Genomic DNA, 19,113 nt, shown 5'->3' with positions numbered 1-19,113 from the left:
GTGTCAGAATCACCAATGCAGATTGGCAAATTCACCTACAACCTGGAGTCTTAGAGGATTGCCTGGGGACACTGAGAGAGGTTAAATGGTATGTTTACTATCATCACATAGTTATATTTTGATTTGATTTGAATTTGAACCCAGTTTTTCCTGACTCCAAGTACTCTCATCCACTGTTGATTTTCTTGTGTATAAGTAAACTTAACAATAAAAAATCTGACCCTTTTCCATGTCAAGTTGATATAAAAATTAGATTGAAATATATATATATATATACATATATATGTATATATATATTTTCTCTTGAGTGTATTAAGATTACTCATTTTATATTTGATTTAAATGTTTTATTTTAAAGCATTTCTTAAGGGTTACTTCTTTAGTACTTCAGAATATCTTTGTAATGTTAATACTTCTACCACAGAGAAAAGTCAAAATACCTTCTTGTCTTACTATAAATTTCATGAGTGCTATGGCCAAAAAAAAAATCTTTCCAACTAAACCTGTCCTCTTAAGAACTTTCTTGTTTCTGCATAGTATTCTGCTGTTCTAATCACCTAGATTTGTAACTTCAGAGCCATCTTCAGTTCTTTATTTTGCCTTATCCCAGTCATTTGCCAAGTGTTGTCATTTCTGTTTCTGCAACATCTCTTCCATCTATCACCTTGCCTGTACTCATTGGACTACTATGTTAGTTCAGACCTTGTTCACCTTTTGCTAAAGTAGCCTCATACCCAATTTTCCTGACCCATGTATTTATTCTCTACAATCCCTTCTCCATATCTACCAAAATGATATACCTAAAATACCAAGTTGCAATTCAAAATATTCCTTTGGCTCCTTGTTAAATCAAGGGTCAAACAAAAGTTCTCCTATTTGAAATTTAAAACCCTTTCCAACATGACTCCATCCTTTCCAGGTTTATTATACGTGACCTTATTGCTGTAACTCATACGTAGTGCAACTGCTCCTGTCTTTGCATGGACAAAGGCATGTCTGTCCTCTGTGCCTCAGATACATTTCCTGCTCCACCTCTGTTTAGTTTCCCTCATTTTCTTTAAGTTCAACTTACATATCACCTTTCCTAGGATACCTTTGTTGTACCCTTCAGACTTTCCTTCCCCAAATTAAATTTTATAACTATACACACACACACACACACACACACACACACACACACACACACACACACACTGCATTTGCTTAAATATGTCTTGATTGTCTTCCTCTGAGAGAATGCATGTGCTTCTTGAGGGCAAGAGCTATTTTTTTGTCATTATATTCCTAGGACAAAGCACAGAATTTGGTAGGTAGAAAGTATTTAATAAATATTTTGTAATTGGTTGGTAGTGCTGTTTGTTTCAGAACTTGTTCTCTCCTGGCCAAACTTTCAACCCCAGGTTACTTTGCTGAATGTAAAACTTTGTGAATGATGATGTTCCAGAAATAGAATGGAGAATTGGAGAAAACTTGAAGGACTGGTTTATTGCTGATATAGTTAATAACCAGAATGAATTTATTCATCTTTGTTTGTATGGAGTGCTGGAGTAGACACTGGGTCCATTAGGAAGTTCAGACAAGGCATCCAACTTTTGTGGACCTTGGAGTTTTAGTGATTAGGTAAAGATACAAAAAACTAATTGAAAGTGATGCTTTTGGTTAGAAAATAAGAACATGAACCTCAAAGTTGAGGACAATTAGTAGACTGATCTTCTGTATTTATGTAATTTGAAAAATACAATGTTTTACATAAGGTCCCCGGGGGGGAATGTTGTGACTGACCTAGGATGGATCCTGGAAGGTTTGATGAGAGGGAGGTGGAGTTAGGCTTTAAAGGATATGTGGTAGGTAATTCAACAGCTAAAATGATGTGTGTGGGGGGGGATCCCCATAACATAACAAGTACATAGTCTCAGCCTACATACCATAATATTTGTTCTAGGAACCAGAGTAGGCTCTATTTAGAGTTGTTCCAGCACCAGTTATCTTTTTTGGGGGGAAGCTTTGGAGCCAGGCGTTATCTAACTTGAAAACCAACTCCAGTAAGTAGAGTACTCACTGAGACTGATAATTTGGTACCTTGTTGAGTCTTTCCTCTGTCAAACAATTTGACTTTGGCAAAGCCTTACCTTGTTTCTTTAAGTTCATGATTCTTCCAGCAGATCTTTCCTTTTATATAGAATTTATTGGGGCTAATTAAAAATCTCTATAGAGAATTTTACTTTTTAATCAAATTTATATATTAATAGATAGCTGTAAATGTAGGTAATAAATTGGCATCAGTCTCAATGTTTTTAATATGCCCATTTGTTAACCTTTCTGAGAATAAATGAATTTCTTTTTTTAGAATTAATCTGTAATGCATGTATTATTTTCCTTCTCATCTTACTTGCCAAAATGTTTTTATCATAGGGTTCATCTGCTGATCGAAGTCAGTGGAGGGAACCAACTAGAACATCTGATGGTTTATGTTCTCTCTATGAAGCAGCTCTTTGTCTCTTTGAAGAGGTGGGTACATGAAACCTAAGTCTTGAACTAAAGCTGGTGATGTGTTTGAATTACATTTTACTTAATTATTTTAACTTCAAGTCATATTTTAGCATCATATCATAGTATGTCACTCATAAAAATAACTCATTTCTAAATCTAGGCTGTAGATTATTCTGGCTTTTAAAATTTTTTTTCTCTTAATACTGTCCTGACTTCTGTAAGTTTCAAGCACTAAAAATAAATAAAAAAGATTCTTCCTTTTCCCTAACTTCCATTTTCTCTCAGTAAAACCCCAAGTCTTTTCTTATGTTCATGGAAAAGTAGAGTCACTGATTAAACTTAAACATCCTGTGTGTTAAATAGATAAGATTATTCTGACTTCTGCTGTTAGAAGTATACAATATATTCTTTTATGTTAAATAATTTTTAAAGGTTGTCTTAAGTTTCTTTTTCTACTACACTTCGTGAGTTCTTTGGAATAATTTCTTCCATTTTTATAACTACTTTTTAGTAGTTTATAATGTAAAATAGTGTGACTATTCATCTTTTTAAATTTTATAGTCCATATGTCATAAGGATGCCTAAGAGAGTGTTTTGGGAACATTTCAGTATTTGAGGATATTGGGAGGAAAGTGGGGGAAAAAATAAACCATTAATTTCAAAAAGCTTTGGTTAGAGAATTCTGAGAGTGTGTTAAAGATTAATTGGATATTTTTAATTTAACAGGTTTGCAGAATGGCTTCTGATTACTCAAGAACATGTGCTAGCCCAGATAGTATTCAAACTGGTGATGCACCCATTGTTTCTGAAACTTGTGAAGTGTATGTCTGGGGTAGTAATAGCAGTCATCAATTGGTAGAAGGCACACAAGAAAAAATACTACAACCTAAATTGGCACCAAGTTTTTCTGATGCTCAGACAGTAAGTTCCTTGTGTCCTTTTAATTACAAACTCTATATGTATGTGTATTCATGCCAACAATTTCTTTAAAAGTAGCATTAAAAGAATGATTTTTTTAAAAAACTGCAAGTCTTAGCTAATTTTTTTTCCTCATTTTTCCCCTTATACTTTATTTTAAGAGAAATGAGAATGTTTGTTGTTTTCCCCTAGATTTATCTTAAGTCTTTGTTTTTAAAAAAATCACATGATTACATTTTTCCATATATACTGATCTACTTGTTGTGAAAGAAATCTTAGTAAAAGAAAATAAAATTAAGCTGTGAAGCTACCTATTTTCTAGATTGACTTTTTAAATATTTTTCTAATATCCTTTAAAAAAATGTCCAGTACTGCAGAATTTTGAAAAAAAGGGGAAAAACCATATGTATAAAAAATTTTATAGTAACTCTTTTTGAGGAGATGCCTGTTAATCAGGGAATGACTGAACATGTTTTTATATGATTGCGAATGGAATACTATTGTTCTATATGAATTTATGAGCTTGACATTTTCACAAAAACCTGGAAACACTTCAATGAACTGATGCAAAGTGAGGAGAACCAAGATAACATTGCTAAAGTTCTGCTCCTGACACATATTCAGCAATATAATAATCTAAGATAATTCCAAAGGGCTCATGATGAAAAATTTGCCTCCAGAGAAAGCGCTAATGGAGTGGAGTCTGAATGCAGTTCGAAGCATACTTTAGTGTTTTTTAGCGTTTGTTTTTTTTTTTTAGGTTTTTTTGCAAGGCAAATGGGGTTAAGTGTCTTGCCCAAGGCCACACAGCTAGGTCATTATTAAGTGTCTGAGACCGGATTTGAACCCAGGCACTCCTGACTCCAGGGCTGGTGCTTTATCCACTGCGCCACCTAGCTGCCCCCCCCCCCTTTTTAAATAATATAACAATCCATGGAAATATATTTGGTGTGATTGCACATGTATAACTATATCACCTTACTTGCCTTCTCAATGAGGGGAGGAATTTGGAACTCAAAATTTTGGAAAATAGATGTTAAAAATTTTTACTTGGAATTAAAAAATAAAATATTGTTAAGAAACAAAAAAAAAATTAGTCATCTATCCTAAGTAGAGCTCTGTGCACATTTTATTGGATTTTCCTTAAATATATTTTTACCATATATATATATTTTTTAAGGTTTTTGCAAGGCAAATGGGGTTAAGTGGCTTGCCCAAGGCCACACAGCTAGGTAATTAAGTGTCTGAGACCGGATTTGAACCCAGGTACTCCTGACTCCAGGGCTGGTGCTTTATCCACTACACCACCTAGCCGCCCCCATATATTCTTAATAGATCTAATTGATCTTTATATGTCTGTATTAGAGCAATCTCCCCTTAAAGTTTTGTGGGATTTTTACAAAAATTTATGGTCTTTTTCTTTCCTCTAATCATAAGACTAGATAAATTTTTCAGATGTAATATTATTTAATCTTAATTTGATTAATTCCTGAAAAGGTGAAATGTAGATTACTTTTGAATTTTAAAAGGTCAATTCAATATTAAAAAAAAAGACATTAGTAACTCATTTTTATATGTTATATTTAGTCACAATATGTTAGGTTTAGTCACAACACAGGAAGCCATAAATTAAATTAAAGTCTCCAGCTTTAATACTTTACAATTTTTGGTATAATTCTTTTATTTCAGCAGTGTCAAGGTTTCCTTGGGTTCAAACTTAATTAATGTCTACAAACCAGTAATTCTTCTTAGTCAGTACCTGAAGGGCACTAAGAATTTGTCATGTGCCTCTTAGTGACACCGTTTGTGTTAGGAGCAGAACTTTAGCCAAAGGTCTTCTTAATTCCAAGGCCAAACTTTTCTATTCTCTTCTTGCCTAAACAAATCCAACATTATATTTCAGGATAAGAAAATGCTGATTTTAAAATTATACCTTATTTGTTTTATTAGATTGAAGCTGGACAGTATTGCACTTTTGTAATTTCTACGGATGGTTCGGTTAGAGCCTGTGGTAAAGGTAGTTATGGCAGACTAGGACTTGGAGATTCCAACAATCAATCTACTCTAAAAAAGTTGACATTTGAGCCTCATCGATCTATTAAAAAGGTGTCATCTTCTAAAGGATCAGATGGCCATACTTTAGCTTTTACAACTGAAGGTGAAGTCTTCAGCTGGGGAGATGGTGATTATGGAAAACTCGGACATGGAAATAGTTCAACACAGAAGTATCCTAAACTTATTCAAGGACCTCTTCAAGGGAAGGTATGTTAAAATTTCTTTTGTTGTTGTTATACATTGACAGTATCTTTTAAGTATATTTTTATTTTGATATGATCTTTTTGAAAAGTTTTTTCTTTGGTCTATTGCTTGTATTTTTATATTTCATTTCATAAATCGAATTCTCAATGAATAGCAGTTATTTGAATTTTCATACTGTCTTAAAGAATAATACTTTATATAAATACTTGACAAAATTTTCTTGCTATTTATCAAAAACATCTAACAATGTGATTTTTTTGTATGATTTATCTTTTAGAATTAAAATTTTGGTTTTATTTTTGAAATTTAATTAAAACATTTATCCCACATATCATTTAATGCTTAGTGACTTTCAGTGTTGAGAGATCACACTCAATGCAATGCCTGTTTGTTCTTTGGCCTCTTTTTACCGTGAAAACATTGGAAGAGTACTTCTGAAACAGTGGATCTTGATTGATGGAATTTCTCCTAGGAACTTGAGCTGAGCATTTAAAAAATTTCAATAAGATGGAGATTTCTTTCCTAAATTATCTTTTCAATTTTCTTTCTAGTTTTCTTTTTCAAGTTAATAATCTTAAATGTTACCATTTAAAACATTCTGTCATGCCTTGAACATAGTTTGTTGAATTGAATCACTGATGAATTTTCTACATGATAAAGCAGTCCCTAAAATGAGGGCACTAATAATATCACGCCACCAGGGCAAGATTATATGTAGTAATTTTTTAAAAAATGTTCATTACTACTGTTTCTCTGAATCACTATCTTTTTACCTGTTTTAGAGAGATATCTTTGTTTCCTGGGTTACAACATACCCCTAATATTCTAATCCACTTAAAAACTGAAGAGAGTAAAAAAAGCATTTTAAAGTTTATTACCTTATTAAACTTTCTCTCTTAGAAGTATCTAGCTAAGATACTGAGAGTTATTAGCTCCTGGATGTTATTTACCATGGTTATAAAATTTAGCCATTTTTGTCCTTATTAGGACTAGAAGTATTGCGTTTTAGGTTATGCCATTTGGAAATTGAGTTAGACTACTAACCTGAATTAGGTTCAAGGCAGTCCTGTACCCAGTCCTTGAAAAATTGTATCATATAGTATAAAAAACTAGAGTAAGAAAATACGAATTTTCAAATTCTAATTCTAATATTTAACTTGGCATGTAATGCTTGGAAAAGCACTTAGCTCCTTATATATTTTCTCTCAAATGATGCTAATAATATTTTTATATTACATACCTCTAGGACTTTCTGAGGGATTTACTATATAAATGTGAATAGTGGTAGCTGTGGCTTTCATCACTAAGGATCAATTCATTGATTGTTCAGTGTTTCATAAAAGCATGTTGATTTGTTTGTAAATGTTGATAGTTACTAACTTTTGGGGAGAAAACTATTTAGTACTTATTATGGGAAACTGGGTATATTTAGGTAATAATAACCACAGTATTTAACAAATGATTTTTTTTTTCTGTTTAATGCAGGTAGTAGTTTGTGTGTCAGCTGGATACAGACATAGTGCTGCTGTCACTGAAGATGGTGAATTGTACACATGGGGAGAAGGAGATTTTGGAAGATTAGGTAATTCTAAAATTGAAATTATTTAAAGAGGGAAAGTCAAAGATTATAATCACTATTAAATGCTTTTTACTTTTATGTTTTATGTTTTTTACTTTTTTTACTTTTAACATAATGTTTTTAATATAAGGGTCTGACTGTAGAAATACATAATTATATTGACAATTTTTACAAATGAGCTTTTATATTGTCCTTTGTTTTTGCATTTACCTGTATTTCAGAGTGCTATTTAAGGACTTTTACAATATGACTTTAGAATATTTTTCAAGCCTTATTTCTTGCTATCTCCTTTATGTATTAGAGCTTCTAGAATAGTCTATTAGCTCATTTGTGAAATTGTTCTTAACTTTTTCCTCTCTACTGTTCTTCCTTGCCTAAAATACATAATTTCCCCATTTCTCAAGTGGGTGTGTGTGTGTGTGTGTGTGTGTGTGTGTGTGTGTGTACACATATATAAAAAACTCTAAAGTTTGTGATTCTAAGATCTCCTTATCTTGGCTTATTGAAATCCTTTTGGTGCTACATACTTGATAGGAGATCTAACCCCAGTTGAAAGTGATCACTTTCTCCTACTTTTTCCAGAACAGTTTTTAAGTTGCTTTTAATACATCCTTACTATTAACCCAAATTATCTTTTGTCATAATTATTTACATCTCATATTCACCCTATTACATTACAAGCTCTTTGAGAGCAAGGATTCTTTTTTTTTTTTTTTTTTAGGTTTTGCAAGGCAATGGGGTTAAGTGGCTTGCCCGAGCTCATATGCTTAGGTAATTATTAAGTGTCTGAGACCGGATTTGAACTCAGGTACTCCTGACGACTCCAGGGCCGGTGCTCTATCCATTGTACTACCCAGCCACCCCCAAGAACAAGGATTCTTAAAAGATGATTTTTTCCTTTTTTTTTTTTAATACTTGTGCTTTTCACATCTTCTAATAAGTGCTAAACTTGAATTAAATATCAAGGTAGTTTTATATCACAAGTAATTTTTAGTTTTAAATTAAAATTTTGGACAGATATAATATGCTTGCTTATATGCATATAAATCTTGCTGCTAATCTATAGAATATTATTTGTATAGCTGTGAATTTTAATTTGGTTTGATATATATAATTGTATGGACTTGGAAAATTGCAAATGTGGAATATCATTTTAGACAATTTCCAGGCTATCTTCAAAACAGTATAATAATAAATTGAAGTCATTTCAGTAAAGTGCAACTAACTCTGTACATCACTTATTGAGGAAAAGTATTTTTCAAAGAGTAAAAGTCATAAATGTATTATAAAATGCATACATGATATCTATATTCCTTTATATTGGATAGCTACTGTTATGATGCCTTTTACTTCAAATTTTCATGCTTTCTCTGAAGTACTGGATGTGAATTTAACATTGTTTCATTTTCCCCTAAGGTCATGGTGACAGTAATAGCCGGAACATTCCAACATTAGTAAAAGACATTAGCAATGTTGGAGAGGTTTCCTGTGGCAGTTCACATACAATTGCTTTATCCAAAGATGGAAGAACTGTATGGTCTTTTGGAGGAGGAGACAATGGTATGTAGTAAAGTATTTCATCATAGAATCAAGCTATTTTTTTTTTGAGGGATTAAACTTTAAAAAAAAAATTTTATTTATTGAGTGATTTGCCAAAGGTCACCCAGCTAGGCAATTATTAAGTGTCTGAGGTCTGATTTGAACTCGGATCCTCTGGTCTCCAGGACCAGTGCTCTATCCACTGAACCAACTAGCAACCTCTAGATTAAACTTTTCAAAGCAATTGTTTGTATTAATGTATATCCTTATTGTTGTTTTAGAATTGTGAGTCTATGAGTAAATTTAAATATAAAGTATGGCTACCACAAGAAAGAAAAATATCAAGTCATTCAGCAAACATTTATTAAACACTGATTGTGTACCAAGCACAATGCTAAGCATTGGGAATACAAGAAAGGGAAGAACAATCTTTGTCCTTAAGAAGCTCATGGTCTAATGGGAGAGACAACCTGTAAACCAGAGGTGGAGGTGCAAAGCCAAGTAGACAGATTGTGGCTGGCACATATTAGAAGAGCTGCAGGTAGACCATTGTAGTTTGATTGTAGACTGGATGAATATGAGTAAAGTGTAAGAAGACTTAGATGGGGGACAGGTTACAAAGAGCTTTACATACTAGAGAGGATTTCCTGTTTAATCGTAGAGGTATTAGGGAACTTCTTGAGTTTCTAGAGAAGGATTTGACACAATCATACTTGAGTTTTAGAAGAATTATCTTGGCAGTAGAGTGGAGGATATATTGGAATAATTGGAGAGACTTGAGACACAAAGACCAGAAAGATATTTCATCAGATGAGAGGTGATGGTCTGAGTAAGGATGGTGGCTCTGTGAGTAGAGAGAATGGGATGATATCAAGGTTAAAAAAAATGGCAAGATTTGGCAACTAATTGAATATGTGAGGTGGGTAACAAAGAGGACTTGAGGATGACACTGAGGACACAGTCCTGGGTGATTGGAAGGATGGTGGGGTCTTTGAAAGTAATAGGGAAGGGCAGCAGTGGATAGAGCCATTGACCCTAGAGTCAGGAGGACCCGAGTTCAAATGTGACCTCAGACACTTAATAATTGCCTAGCTGTGTGACCTTGGACAAGTCACTCAACCCTAATGCCTTAAATAAAATTTAGAAAAAGAAAAGTAATAGGTAAGTTGAGAAAAGAGAAGAGTTTTTAGGAAAAGATAATGATTTGAGCTACCTAAAGGACATGCATTTTGAGATGTAGAGATAGCATTATCATTGAAATTATAATTAAATCCTGGGAGCTGATGACATCATCAAGTGATGGGATAGTATAGAATGAAACAAGAGGAGAGCTCAGGCCAGAGTCCCGCAGTTACTGGGAATGGATATTGAGATCAGCAAAGGAGATTAGAAGGAATAGTTATACAAGTAGGAAAAGCAAGTATCTTGAAAACCATGAGAGGAGAGTACTCAGGAGGAGCAGAATATCAGTAGTTGAGGATTAGATTTCAGTATTAATCAATCAGTCATTGGTAACTTATGCTATGAAAGCTTTCTGTTGATGTTTTGGAAGACTACAGCTGTTTCCTGATTTTTAAAGCAACAAAAAAGATCCTTTTAGAAATAGAATGCTGAGCTCTTTTTATGTTATGGGAAAGCAATTAAAAAACTTACAGGAAGAATGTTATGTGTATACTTAATAAACCCATGTAAGTAAAATTTAAAAGCAGACCTTGGAATCTTGACTTTAGAAAGGCTCGTAGACTATTATATATGCACACACATAAACATGTGTGTGTGTGTGTGTGTGTATATATATACATATATATGTATATATTTATGTATGTGAATTGTTGACCTTTGACCTAAATGGATATCCATTCCAGCAAATTCTATAACCTTTGTTGTCAAGAAGAGTCAAATGCTTTAATAATAATTTACTGTTTACTAGTAACAAAATAATACATTTTCTTTTTTAGGTCAAAATTTATAATTCTGGAATTTTTAAGTTGTATGAGGAAGAGATATAGAAAGAAATCAAATTCAATTGTTCATTCATAAAACATTAAATGCCTGGTGCTGTTCTAGTTTAGAAACACAAGGTCTTTGATTTAGAGATGGAAAAGATGTCAGAAGCTGTCTAGTTCATACCTTTTATTTTATAGATGAGGAAACAAGCCTACAATTATTAGATGACTTGCCCAAAGTCCTACAGATAGTAAGCCTCACAGACTATGAGTAATTTGCGTTCTGTTAAGAAAACTTGGGGCAGCTAGGTGGTACAGTGGACCTGAGTTCAAATCCAGCCTCAGACTCTTAATAATTATCTATCTGTGTGAACTGGGGCAAGTCACTTAACCCCAATTGCCTTGCCTCCCCCCCAAAAAAAATTAGTAATGTAAGAAGTCCTACCAAATTCTTGCTATGAAAGAAAATATGTATGTAAAAGATTAAATACAAAATATATTTAAGATGGAAAGTAACTTCTGAGGGAAGAGAACAAACACTAAGAATATTCTTCCTGTAGAAAAAACACCTAAGATAAGCCTTGAACATAGTCAGAGAGTCCATGAGGTAGAGAGAGAAAGGGAGGGAGGGAGTGCATTCTAGGCTTAGAGGATGACTAATGTAAAGGGAGATGGAATGTCATTTGTAAGCAATGGCAGATAAGTCAACAAGCATTGCTTAAGTTTCTGTAGTGTTCCAGATATACTGCCTTATATACTGGGGTTACAAAGAAAAGCTGAAGGACAGGCCTTTTGCTCAAGGAACTCATGCTCTATTGGGATAACGTGCAAATAAGTTTGAGGAGAACTAAGCAAGTAGTCCATTTTGTTTACAATGTAGAATTTTGGAAGAAAAGAAATATGCAGTAAACCTGGAAAGGTAGGCTGAAGCCAGATTATAAAGAAACTTAAAAAAAGAAAATAGCAGTAATTTTTACTAGAGGCAAGAGCTTGGAGAACCAGCACAGGTAATTTAAAAACTAATTTCTTTCAATTGTGGTTTCTTAGGCAAACTTGGACATGGTGATACAAATAGAGTGTATAAACCTAAAGTTATAGAAGCTTTACAAGGAATGTTTATTCGAAAAGTTTGTGCTGGAAGCCAGTCTTCTCTTGCCTTGACATCAACAGGACAGGTAGGTCAAAAGAAATGTATATCCAATGATTAGAGCAATAGTTTCAAAGGAAAATCATGAACTTTATCTGTCCATTATATCTAGCCTATTATAACAAATATATAAATATAAATAAATAAATATATATCTGACCCATTATAATAAATTCCAGGATACTTTCTTAATTCTTTGTAATATTGGAATTTTATTTAATGTTATTTTAAGTAATTGGCTCATCAACTGATGGGGGTAAATCTTTTGAATTCAGATATTTTCTGTTGCTACAGTGGATTAAGGTCTGGACCTGGAGTCAGGAAGACCAAAGTTCAACTTTATCTACCATTGACTGGGCAGCTAGAGCACAGGGCTTAGAATCAGGAAGATTAATCTTCCTGAGTTCAAATATGACCTCAGATACTTACTGTGTGATATCCTGGGCAAGTCCCTTAACCCTGTTTGTCTCAGTTTCCTCATTTGTAAAACGAACAAGAGAAGAAAATGGCAAATCATTCTATTATCTTTAGCAAGAAAATCCCAAATCAGACTACAAAATGAACTGAAATGACTGAACAACAAAGTTTTGTGACCCTCAAAAGGTCACTTAAACCCTTGTCTCTGTTTCTTCATTTTTAAAATGGGGAAGTAATAGTACCTACTAACCTCTGAGGGGTTTTGTGATAGTAAAATCAGACACTTGTAAAGCACTTTGCAAGCCTTGAAGTGCTTTGAGTGCTATCATTTTTGTTGTTATTGTTTCAATATACTTGTAAGTCAAAAATGAGAAGAAATTTAGCTACTCTTTATTTTTGAGTCTCTCTTTTTGTAGTATATATCTAAATGATTATAATTATTATGCAAATCAAAACTAAATTGTAAATGTCCATTTTAAAGTAAAATTAATTATTTAATACCTTTATCCAGTTGATCAAATATTTATTGAATGTCTACTATGACAGCGTATTTCATTAGGGGAAAAATTATTTAAGTAAGTTTCAGGTGATTTGGAGAATGTGAAATTGATTTCTACTCTTTCTTCCTTTTTGAATTTGATTTTGCAACCCTTGAATGCTCAAAGGATTTTACTGGTTTTAAGTCTTGACTTTTTTACATTGCCCCTCTGAAGTTGCTTGATGCCTAGGAACTTGAAAAAGATGAGTCCAAGTGACTGAATGAGCTGTCAGATTAAAATTTCTTCTTTTTTAAGAGAACTGGTTTTAGATCTCTTGCTTCTCCATTGATGGATTTCTTGTGGGAAAACACACACACACACACACACACACACACACACACACACACACACAGATGTTCCTCTGGTCCTTGTGTGTATATGTGTGCACCTTGTAAAAACCAAGTTGTACTTTTCCTGCAGGCCTCTGAAATAGATTAATTGGATTGGTGCAGCTCTAATGAGTGTATTTAAAAGAATGAAATCTACCTCAAATGAATTTTAAATAGTTCTGTGTAAAAATGAATTAGGTCTAGTACTGCTGTCTGAAAATACAATTTTTATATATAATCATTTAAAAAACTAATCACTGAACTTTGAATTGACTAATATCATACTTATTCCAGTACAAAGGTTGAATATAATTTTCATTACCAGTTTGAGAACATTACTTTTCTGAAGGATAATTGTAACTGAAATTTCTTGTGTTTAATTGTAGCTTTTTTTTGTGTTCAAGATAAGGGTTTAAATGTAATGTTTCACTTAACTGTAACCTCTGTCTAGCAGTATCTTACTGGGTTTTTTTTCAGTATTCTGACAGTTTTCTAAGATTGCTGTATAAAAATGAATGGAATATTTTTGATTTATTTGTTGCTTTTTATAATTGTTGTATTGCCACTGTCCAAAATATTTGAAAATGATATTAAATGTCATATTTGACCCAAATCAAGGAAAAAAGAAAACTAAACAAGAATGAAAAAAATACTTGATATCCTTATAATGAACTGTCATATATTACATGTTATACTTTCTACATAAAGTAATAAATATTTATTTTTAACTCTTAAATTTTTTGTAGGCTTAATTCACCACTTTATGTTTATATTGTATTATCATTCATTCTGACTTGTTTTAAAATCACATTTAAAAACTTGCAATATAGAATATTTTGCTTTGTTTTTTATTTGTGTTTTAGGTCTATGCATGGGGTTGTGGAGCTTGTCTAGGTTGTGGTTCTTCAGAAGCTACAGCTTTGAGACCAAAACTTATTGAAGAATTGGCAGCTACAAGAATAGTTGATATTTCAATTGGAGATAGTCACTGTTTGGCCCTTTCTCATGGTAAAATATTTAACATACATTGATACATATAATGTTAATTATTTTTAAAGTGTCAACTCATGTATCTTTTTTCTTTGTAATTTTTCTTCAGATAATGAAGTTTATGCTTGGGGTAATAATTCTATGGGACAGTGTGGTCAAGGAAATTCTACAGGTCCTATTACCAAACCAAAGAAAGTTAGTGGTTTAGATGGAGTAGCAATTCAACAGATTTCAGCTGGAACATCACATAGTCTAGCATGGACAGCTCTTCCCAGGGACAGGTAAATTCCAGTTACAGTGATTTCAAACACTGTGGATATTTGTGAATGTTTATTAATTAACTATCAAACAAATTCATTAATAATTTAAAGCAGATTTCTTTATATATAAAATAATTTTTCAGCATTTCTAATATTGAAGTTTTTGTGCTTTGGAAATTCAGAATAGAGTGTAGTAGTTGGTTCTATAGACACAGGTTTTAGAAACATGAAACTGTTGTAGATTTTATTTTTTAAATTTAACATTAATTTATGCATTTCTGTCCTCAGGATGCTGATAGAAAAATTACATATTAGCAAAACATAAAAAAATAAAAAATAAAATAGATCTGTGTTTTAAAACATTTAAAACTTTTTTTGGTTTTAGTACTTTTTCCAGTTTTTTCCCCAAGTACTTTTGCTTTATCTGATTTGTTGAAAGAAGAGGGATCAAAATTTACATAAAAATATTTGCTTTATTAAGTATTTTAACTTTTCTCCAAAGGTAGTAGACATTATGCTAGATCAGTCAACAAGAAGTCAGCTTTCTCAGAATATATTATTAAAAATCTTCTTGGTTCATCCCATTTGGGAATACTCTTTGTTTTTAGTACATCGCAATGTTGTTTTTTTTCCATCTCACTATCATACATCAGCCTTTTGACCAATACACACATTTTATAAGGATGTAAAGATATTCAAATGCAGTACCAAATTATTCTAAGAACTACCATTATGATGCTGCTGGTAGAGTTCGAAGGCAAATGACGTTTATTTTTAGACATTAGAAAGGGTGTTTTTATTGTAAATTTTAAAAAATTACTTCTAAAATGTTAGGTATATTTAAAATCAAACATTGAAGTACATTAAGTTATGTGCCATTTGTCGAATGCTTTTGTGTTGTGTTGTGTTGTGTTGTGTCAAAGTATTATAACCTAAAGAGTTACAGACTCTGAAACCAGTTTTTTTTAACAATTTTCACCATCCTTACCAGTCAGAAAATTCTTCCTATTATGTAATCTAAATCTCATAGAAACAGAGCTAGAATTGATATGAATAGATCATATGACTCAGCCTTGTGGCCAGGGCTCTCTTCTCTTTTTGATGTTTTCATATGAAGTTTCCATTATTTGCTAGTCTATTTTAATACTTTGTCATCTCACTGGTCAAGATTTCTCTAACTCTTTAATTTTTGTGAGCCAAGATATTTCACACTTCATTGTTACTATTAGACAGTCTTATTTTTGGTAATTTATAATAAAATTGACTTGAAGACTTTTTTAAATCATCCAGACAAGTTGTTGCATGGCATCGACCTTATTGTGTAGATCTTGAAGAGAGTACTTTCTCACATCTACGTTCCTTTCTTGAGAGATACTGTGATAAAATAAACAGTGAGATTCCTCCTCTTCCTTTTCCTTCATCAAGGTATGTACTTCATATCAATTTTAGTTTTTTTACATCTTAATTCTGTTTTTCTAGTTATATAGAACATGCACCTTAAAAGTAAGTGAATCCATGCCAGAACTAATGATACTGAAATTTTTTTCCCCTTAGATTTTATAAGAATAACTTTTAGAATTCATACTACTGGTCATATCTTTAGCACAGTTTGACTCGGAAAAAAACAACTATTAAATATTAGCCAGAAGAAAGTATTTAATGTATCAAAACTTATAGTGGGGTGGGGGGCTAGGTGGTGCAGTGGATAGACCACTGGCCGTGGAGTCAGGAGTACCTGAGTCTAAATCCGGCCTCAGAAACTTAATAATTACCTAGCTGTGTGGCCTTGGTTAAGCCACTTAACCCCATTGCCTTGCAAAAAACAAAAAAACTCATAGCAGTTTATTTACATTTAGGGAACATCACAGTTTTCTCAAATTGTGCCTGAAGTTGCTGTCCAATCATCTTGCTCTTGCCCTGGCTGGAGGAGTAGCTACTAGTATTCTTGGGAGGCAAGCTGGACCATTGCGAAATTTGCTCTTTAGGCTAATGGACTCTTCTGTACCAGATGAAATTCAAGAGGTAAGAATAGTTGCTATAATAATATATACATACCCAAATCACATTGCTTACTATCTCAAGGAGAGGGGTGTGGGGAGAGAGAAAGGAAGAGAATTTGGAACTCAAAATTGTAAAAAATGAATGTTAAAATTTATTTTTACATGTAACAAAATCAAAAAGAATCCTCCCCCAACTATATATACACTCCCCCCCCAACTATATATATATATATATATATATACACTCAGAAATGCCCGGAGGATTTATATATCCTGAAAATCTCTTCCGTCCAATGAGAGATGACTTGGAATGAATTATGTCAGAATATGTATGTGGGATTTGTTCTTGTAAATTCTGCTTAATATCTACCTTCAGCTTATGCCTATCTTTTTTGATACTCTACCTTCTGCTAGAAGCCATCCCTTTTTTGTCAATTTTTCCAAACTCTTCTGAAACTTTCCTTGGCTTTCAATTAAATTTCATCAAATTAAAATTTAATTGTGTCTTAACAAGGCTTGGGAAGGAACTGTGGATTTTTCTTCCTTAATTGAGAATCATTTTAGGCCATATAGTTTAGGCAGAGGAGCTAGTAATTTGTAGTGTTTTTAAAATATTACTGTAGTATAAATTAGGATAAGAATTTCAGAGCTGGAAGCATCTTAAGAATCATCTCATCTGACTCCCTCATTTTACAGATGAGGAAGTTAAGGTCCACAAAGTTGGATGTAGTTGGATGTAGAAGATTTGGATGTCTTTAATTTTATTTGAATTCAGTTTTTAAAATGACAAATTGAGGAGATTCTCTCTTTATTTAATACTAGGTGGTAATTGAAACTCTGTCAGTGGGAGCAACCATGCTATTGCCTCCGTTAAGGGAACGAATGGAATTACTGCATTCTCTTTTACCCCAAGGACCTGATAGATGGGAAAGCTTGTCTAAAGGACAGGTAAGATGTTGGATAATGAGTAGTTGTCCAGTTATAGTTTGGAAGAATACACTGAAAGTTTTAAGAGCAGCTAATTAAATTCAACTAATTATTTCTTTGACCAACACCTTATATAAATTGATTTTTGAAGCATTTTCCATCCTTTAAATTAATTTTACTTTAAAACTTATTTGAAAAACCTTTATATTTTCTTAGTAGTTAAACTGAAAACAGTATTGTTCATTCCCTTTCCCCATTAATCTTGTTCTGAGTTAAGCATTTTTAACATTACTTAATTGTACACTTGAACTATATTTGATGTTTTATAATAAGTAAGGTGCTGTCAGTAACTCATATTTAATAGTATTCATCATCTATAAATATTAATTTAACCCTTGGATATTCAAATCCTTTCCAGTGACCAAGAATTAACATATCTAGCAAAAAAACATATTATCAGGGGCGGCTAGGTAGCACAGTGGATAAAGCACCAACCCTGGAGTCAGGAGTACCTGGGTTCAAATCCGATCTCAGACACTTAATAATTACCTAGCTGTGTGGCCTTGGGCAAGCCACTTCACCCCGTTTGCCTTGCCCCGGAAAAAAACCGCACATCTTATCAGTATTGACATTATTATTAAAAATTTTATTTTATTTTCAAGTACTAAATTCTCTCTTTCTCTCTTTATGTCCCCTCCATTATCCATTAAGATGACAAGAAATACAAGTCAGTGCATATATGAAGTCATGCAAAATATATTTCTGCATTGTTCATGTTTTTAAATAAAAGAAGGAAAATATGCTTCACTTTGCACTTTAAGCTCATTGGTTCTCTATCTGAAGTTCGATGACATTTTTCATTATGAGTCTTTTGGAATTATGGCCATTGAATTGACTGGAGTTACTATATTTTTTCACTGTTGATTATCTTTATAATATTGCTCTTTTTGTGTAAATTGTTTTCTTGGTTTTCCCAAGTTTCTCTGACACTATCTCCTTCATCATTTCTTATGGTACATGACATTATTTATACCACAATTGGTTCAAACATTCCCCAAATTGATGGGCATCATCTCTGTTTCCAGTTCTTTGCCATCACAAAAAGAGTCCTTTTTTTTCCATATCTTTGGGATATAGTTAAAATTAATCATTTCTGGGTCAATGGCTATGCAGTTTTATAGTCTTTTGGATATAATTACCAATTTTCTCCAGAATGGCTGTATTAGTTCATGGCTCCATCAACAGAACATTAATATATCCCTATTTTCTACATTCCCTCCAGCACTTGTCATTTTTCTTTTGAGTACTGAACTTAAAACATTTTTAAAAATCATTATTTCAAAATTTATCATTTAAAATAATTTTTAAAATTATATTTTCAGTTTTGAATTCTTTGAAATTCCCTTTGAAAAACAAGAATAAAACTCATTGCAAACATATATGGTGAAGCAAAACAAATTTTTCCCATTACCCCCCTCCCCATCTATACACACACGTGTGTGTGTGTGTGTTTAAATTTATATATCTGTACACCTTACTCTGCATTTCTGTACTCTGAGTGCATCATCTCTCTTAAGTTCATCATATCTCGACTCATAGTTGACAATTATGATGTTGAGAGTTCCTAATTTTAAAGAACTATTTGTCTTTAAAATATTGTTGTAAAAATTTTTCTTGGTTCTCACTTTATTTTGCTTTAGTTATTCTAAGAGTAGCTCAGATGCTGCACTAATATCATGTAATAGTAAGATGCATAATAATAGTAAAAGGAAG

At 32.6% G+C, this 19,113-nt stretch overlaps 1 protein-coding gene across 11 annotated transcripts in view; it reads left to right on the top strand.

The window, feature by feature from the left end:
* The window catches only part of HERC1 (HECT and RLD domain containing E3 ubiquitin protein ligase family member 1), a 211,125-nt gene that overhangs the window by 39,274 nt on the left and 152,738 nt on the right, over window positions 1–19,113 (top strand). For 10 of the 11 annotated variants that reach the window (XM_074234348.1, XM_074234347.1, XM_074234346.1 and 7 more), the window contains exons 3-13: window positions 2,413–2,508; window positions 3,217–3,411; window positions 5,359–5,670; window positions 7,153–7,249; window positions 8,663–8,806; window positions 11,779–11,906; window positions 14,027–14,171; window positions 14,263–14,434; window positions 15,704–15,838; window positions 16,270–16,435; window positions 17,236–17,361. In XM_074234348.1, the coding sequence (XP_074090449.1) occupies window positions 2,413–2,508; window positions 3,217–3,411; window positions 5,359–5,670; window positions 7,153–7,249; window positions 8,663–8,806; window positions 11,779–11,906; window positions 14,027–14,171; window positions 14,263–14,434; window positions 15,704–15,838; window positions 16,270–16,435; window positions 17,236–17,361 (1,716 nt within the window). Of the gene's footprint in view, window positions 1–7; window positions 89–2,412; window positions 2,509–3,216; window positions 3,412–5,358; window positions 5,671–7,152; window positions 7,250–8,662; window positions 8,807–11,778; window positions 11,907–14,026; window positions 14,172–14,262; window positions 14,435–15,703; window positions 15,839–16,269; window positions 16,436–17,235; window positions 17,362–19,113 lie in introns of all 11 variants that reach the window. The other variant, XM_074234355.1, reaches the window with a different exon arrangement.

Source organism: Macrotis lagotis, chromosome 4 (assembly GCF_037893015.1).
Source record: "Macrotis lagotis isolate mMagLag1 chromosome 4, bilby.v1.9.chrom.fasta, whole genome shotgun sequence".
NCBI lineage: Eukaryota > Metazoa > Chordata > Mammalia > Peramelemorphia > Peramelidae > Macrotis > Macrotis lagotis.
Note: the sequence above shows the minus strand (reverse complement) of the source record. Positions and strands in the feature narration are given on the sequence as shown.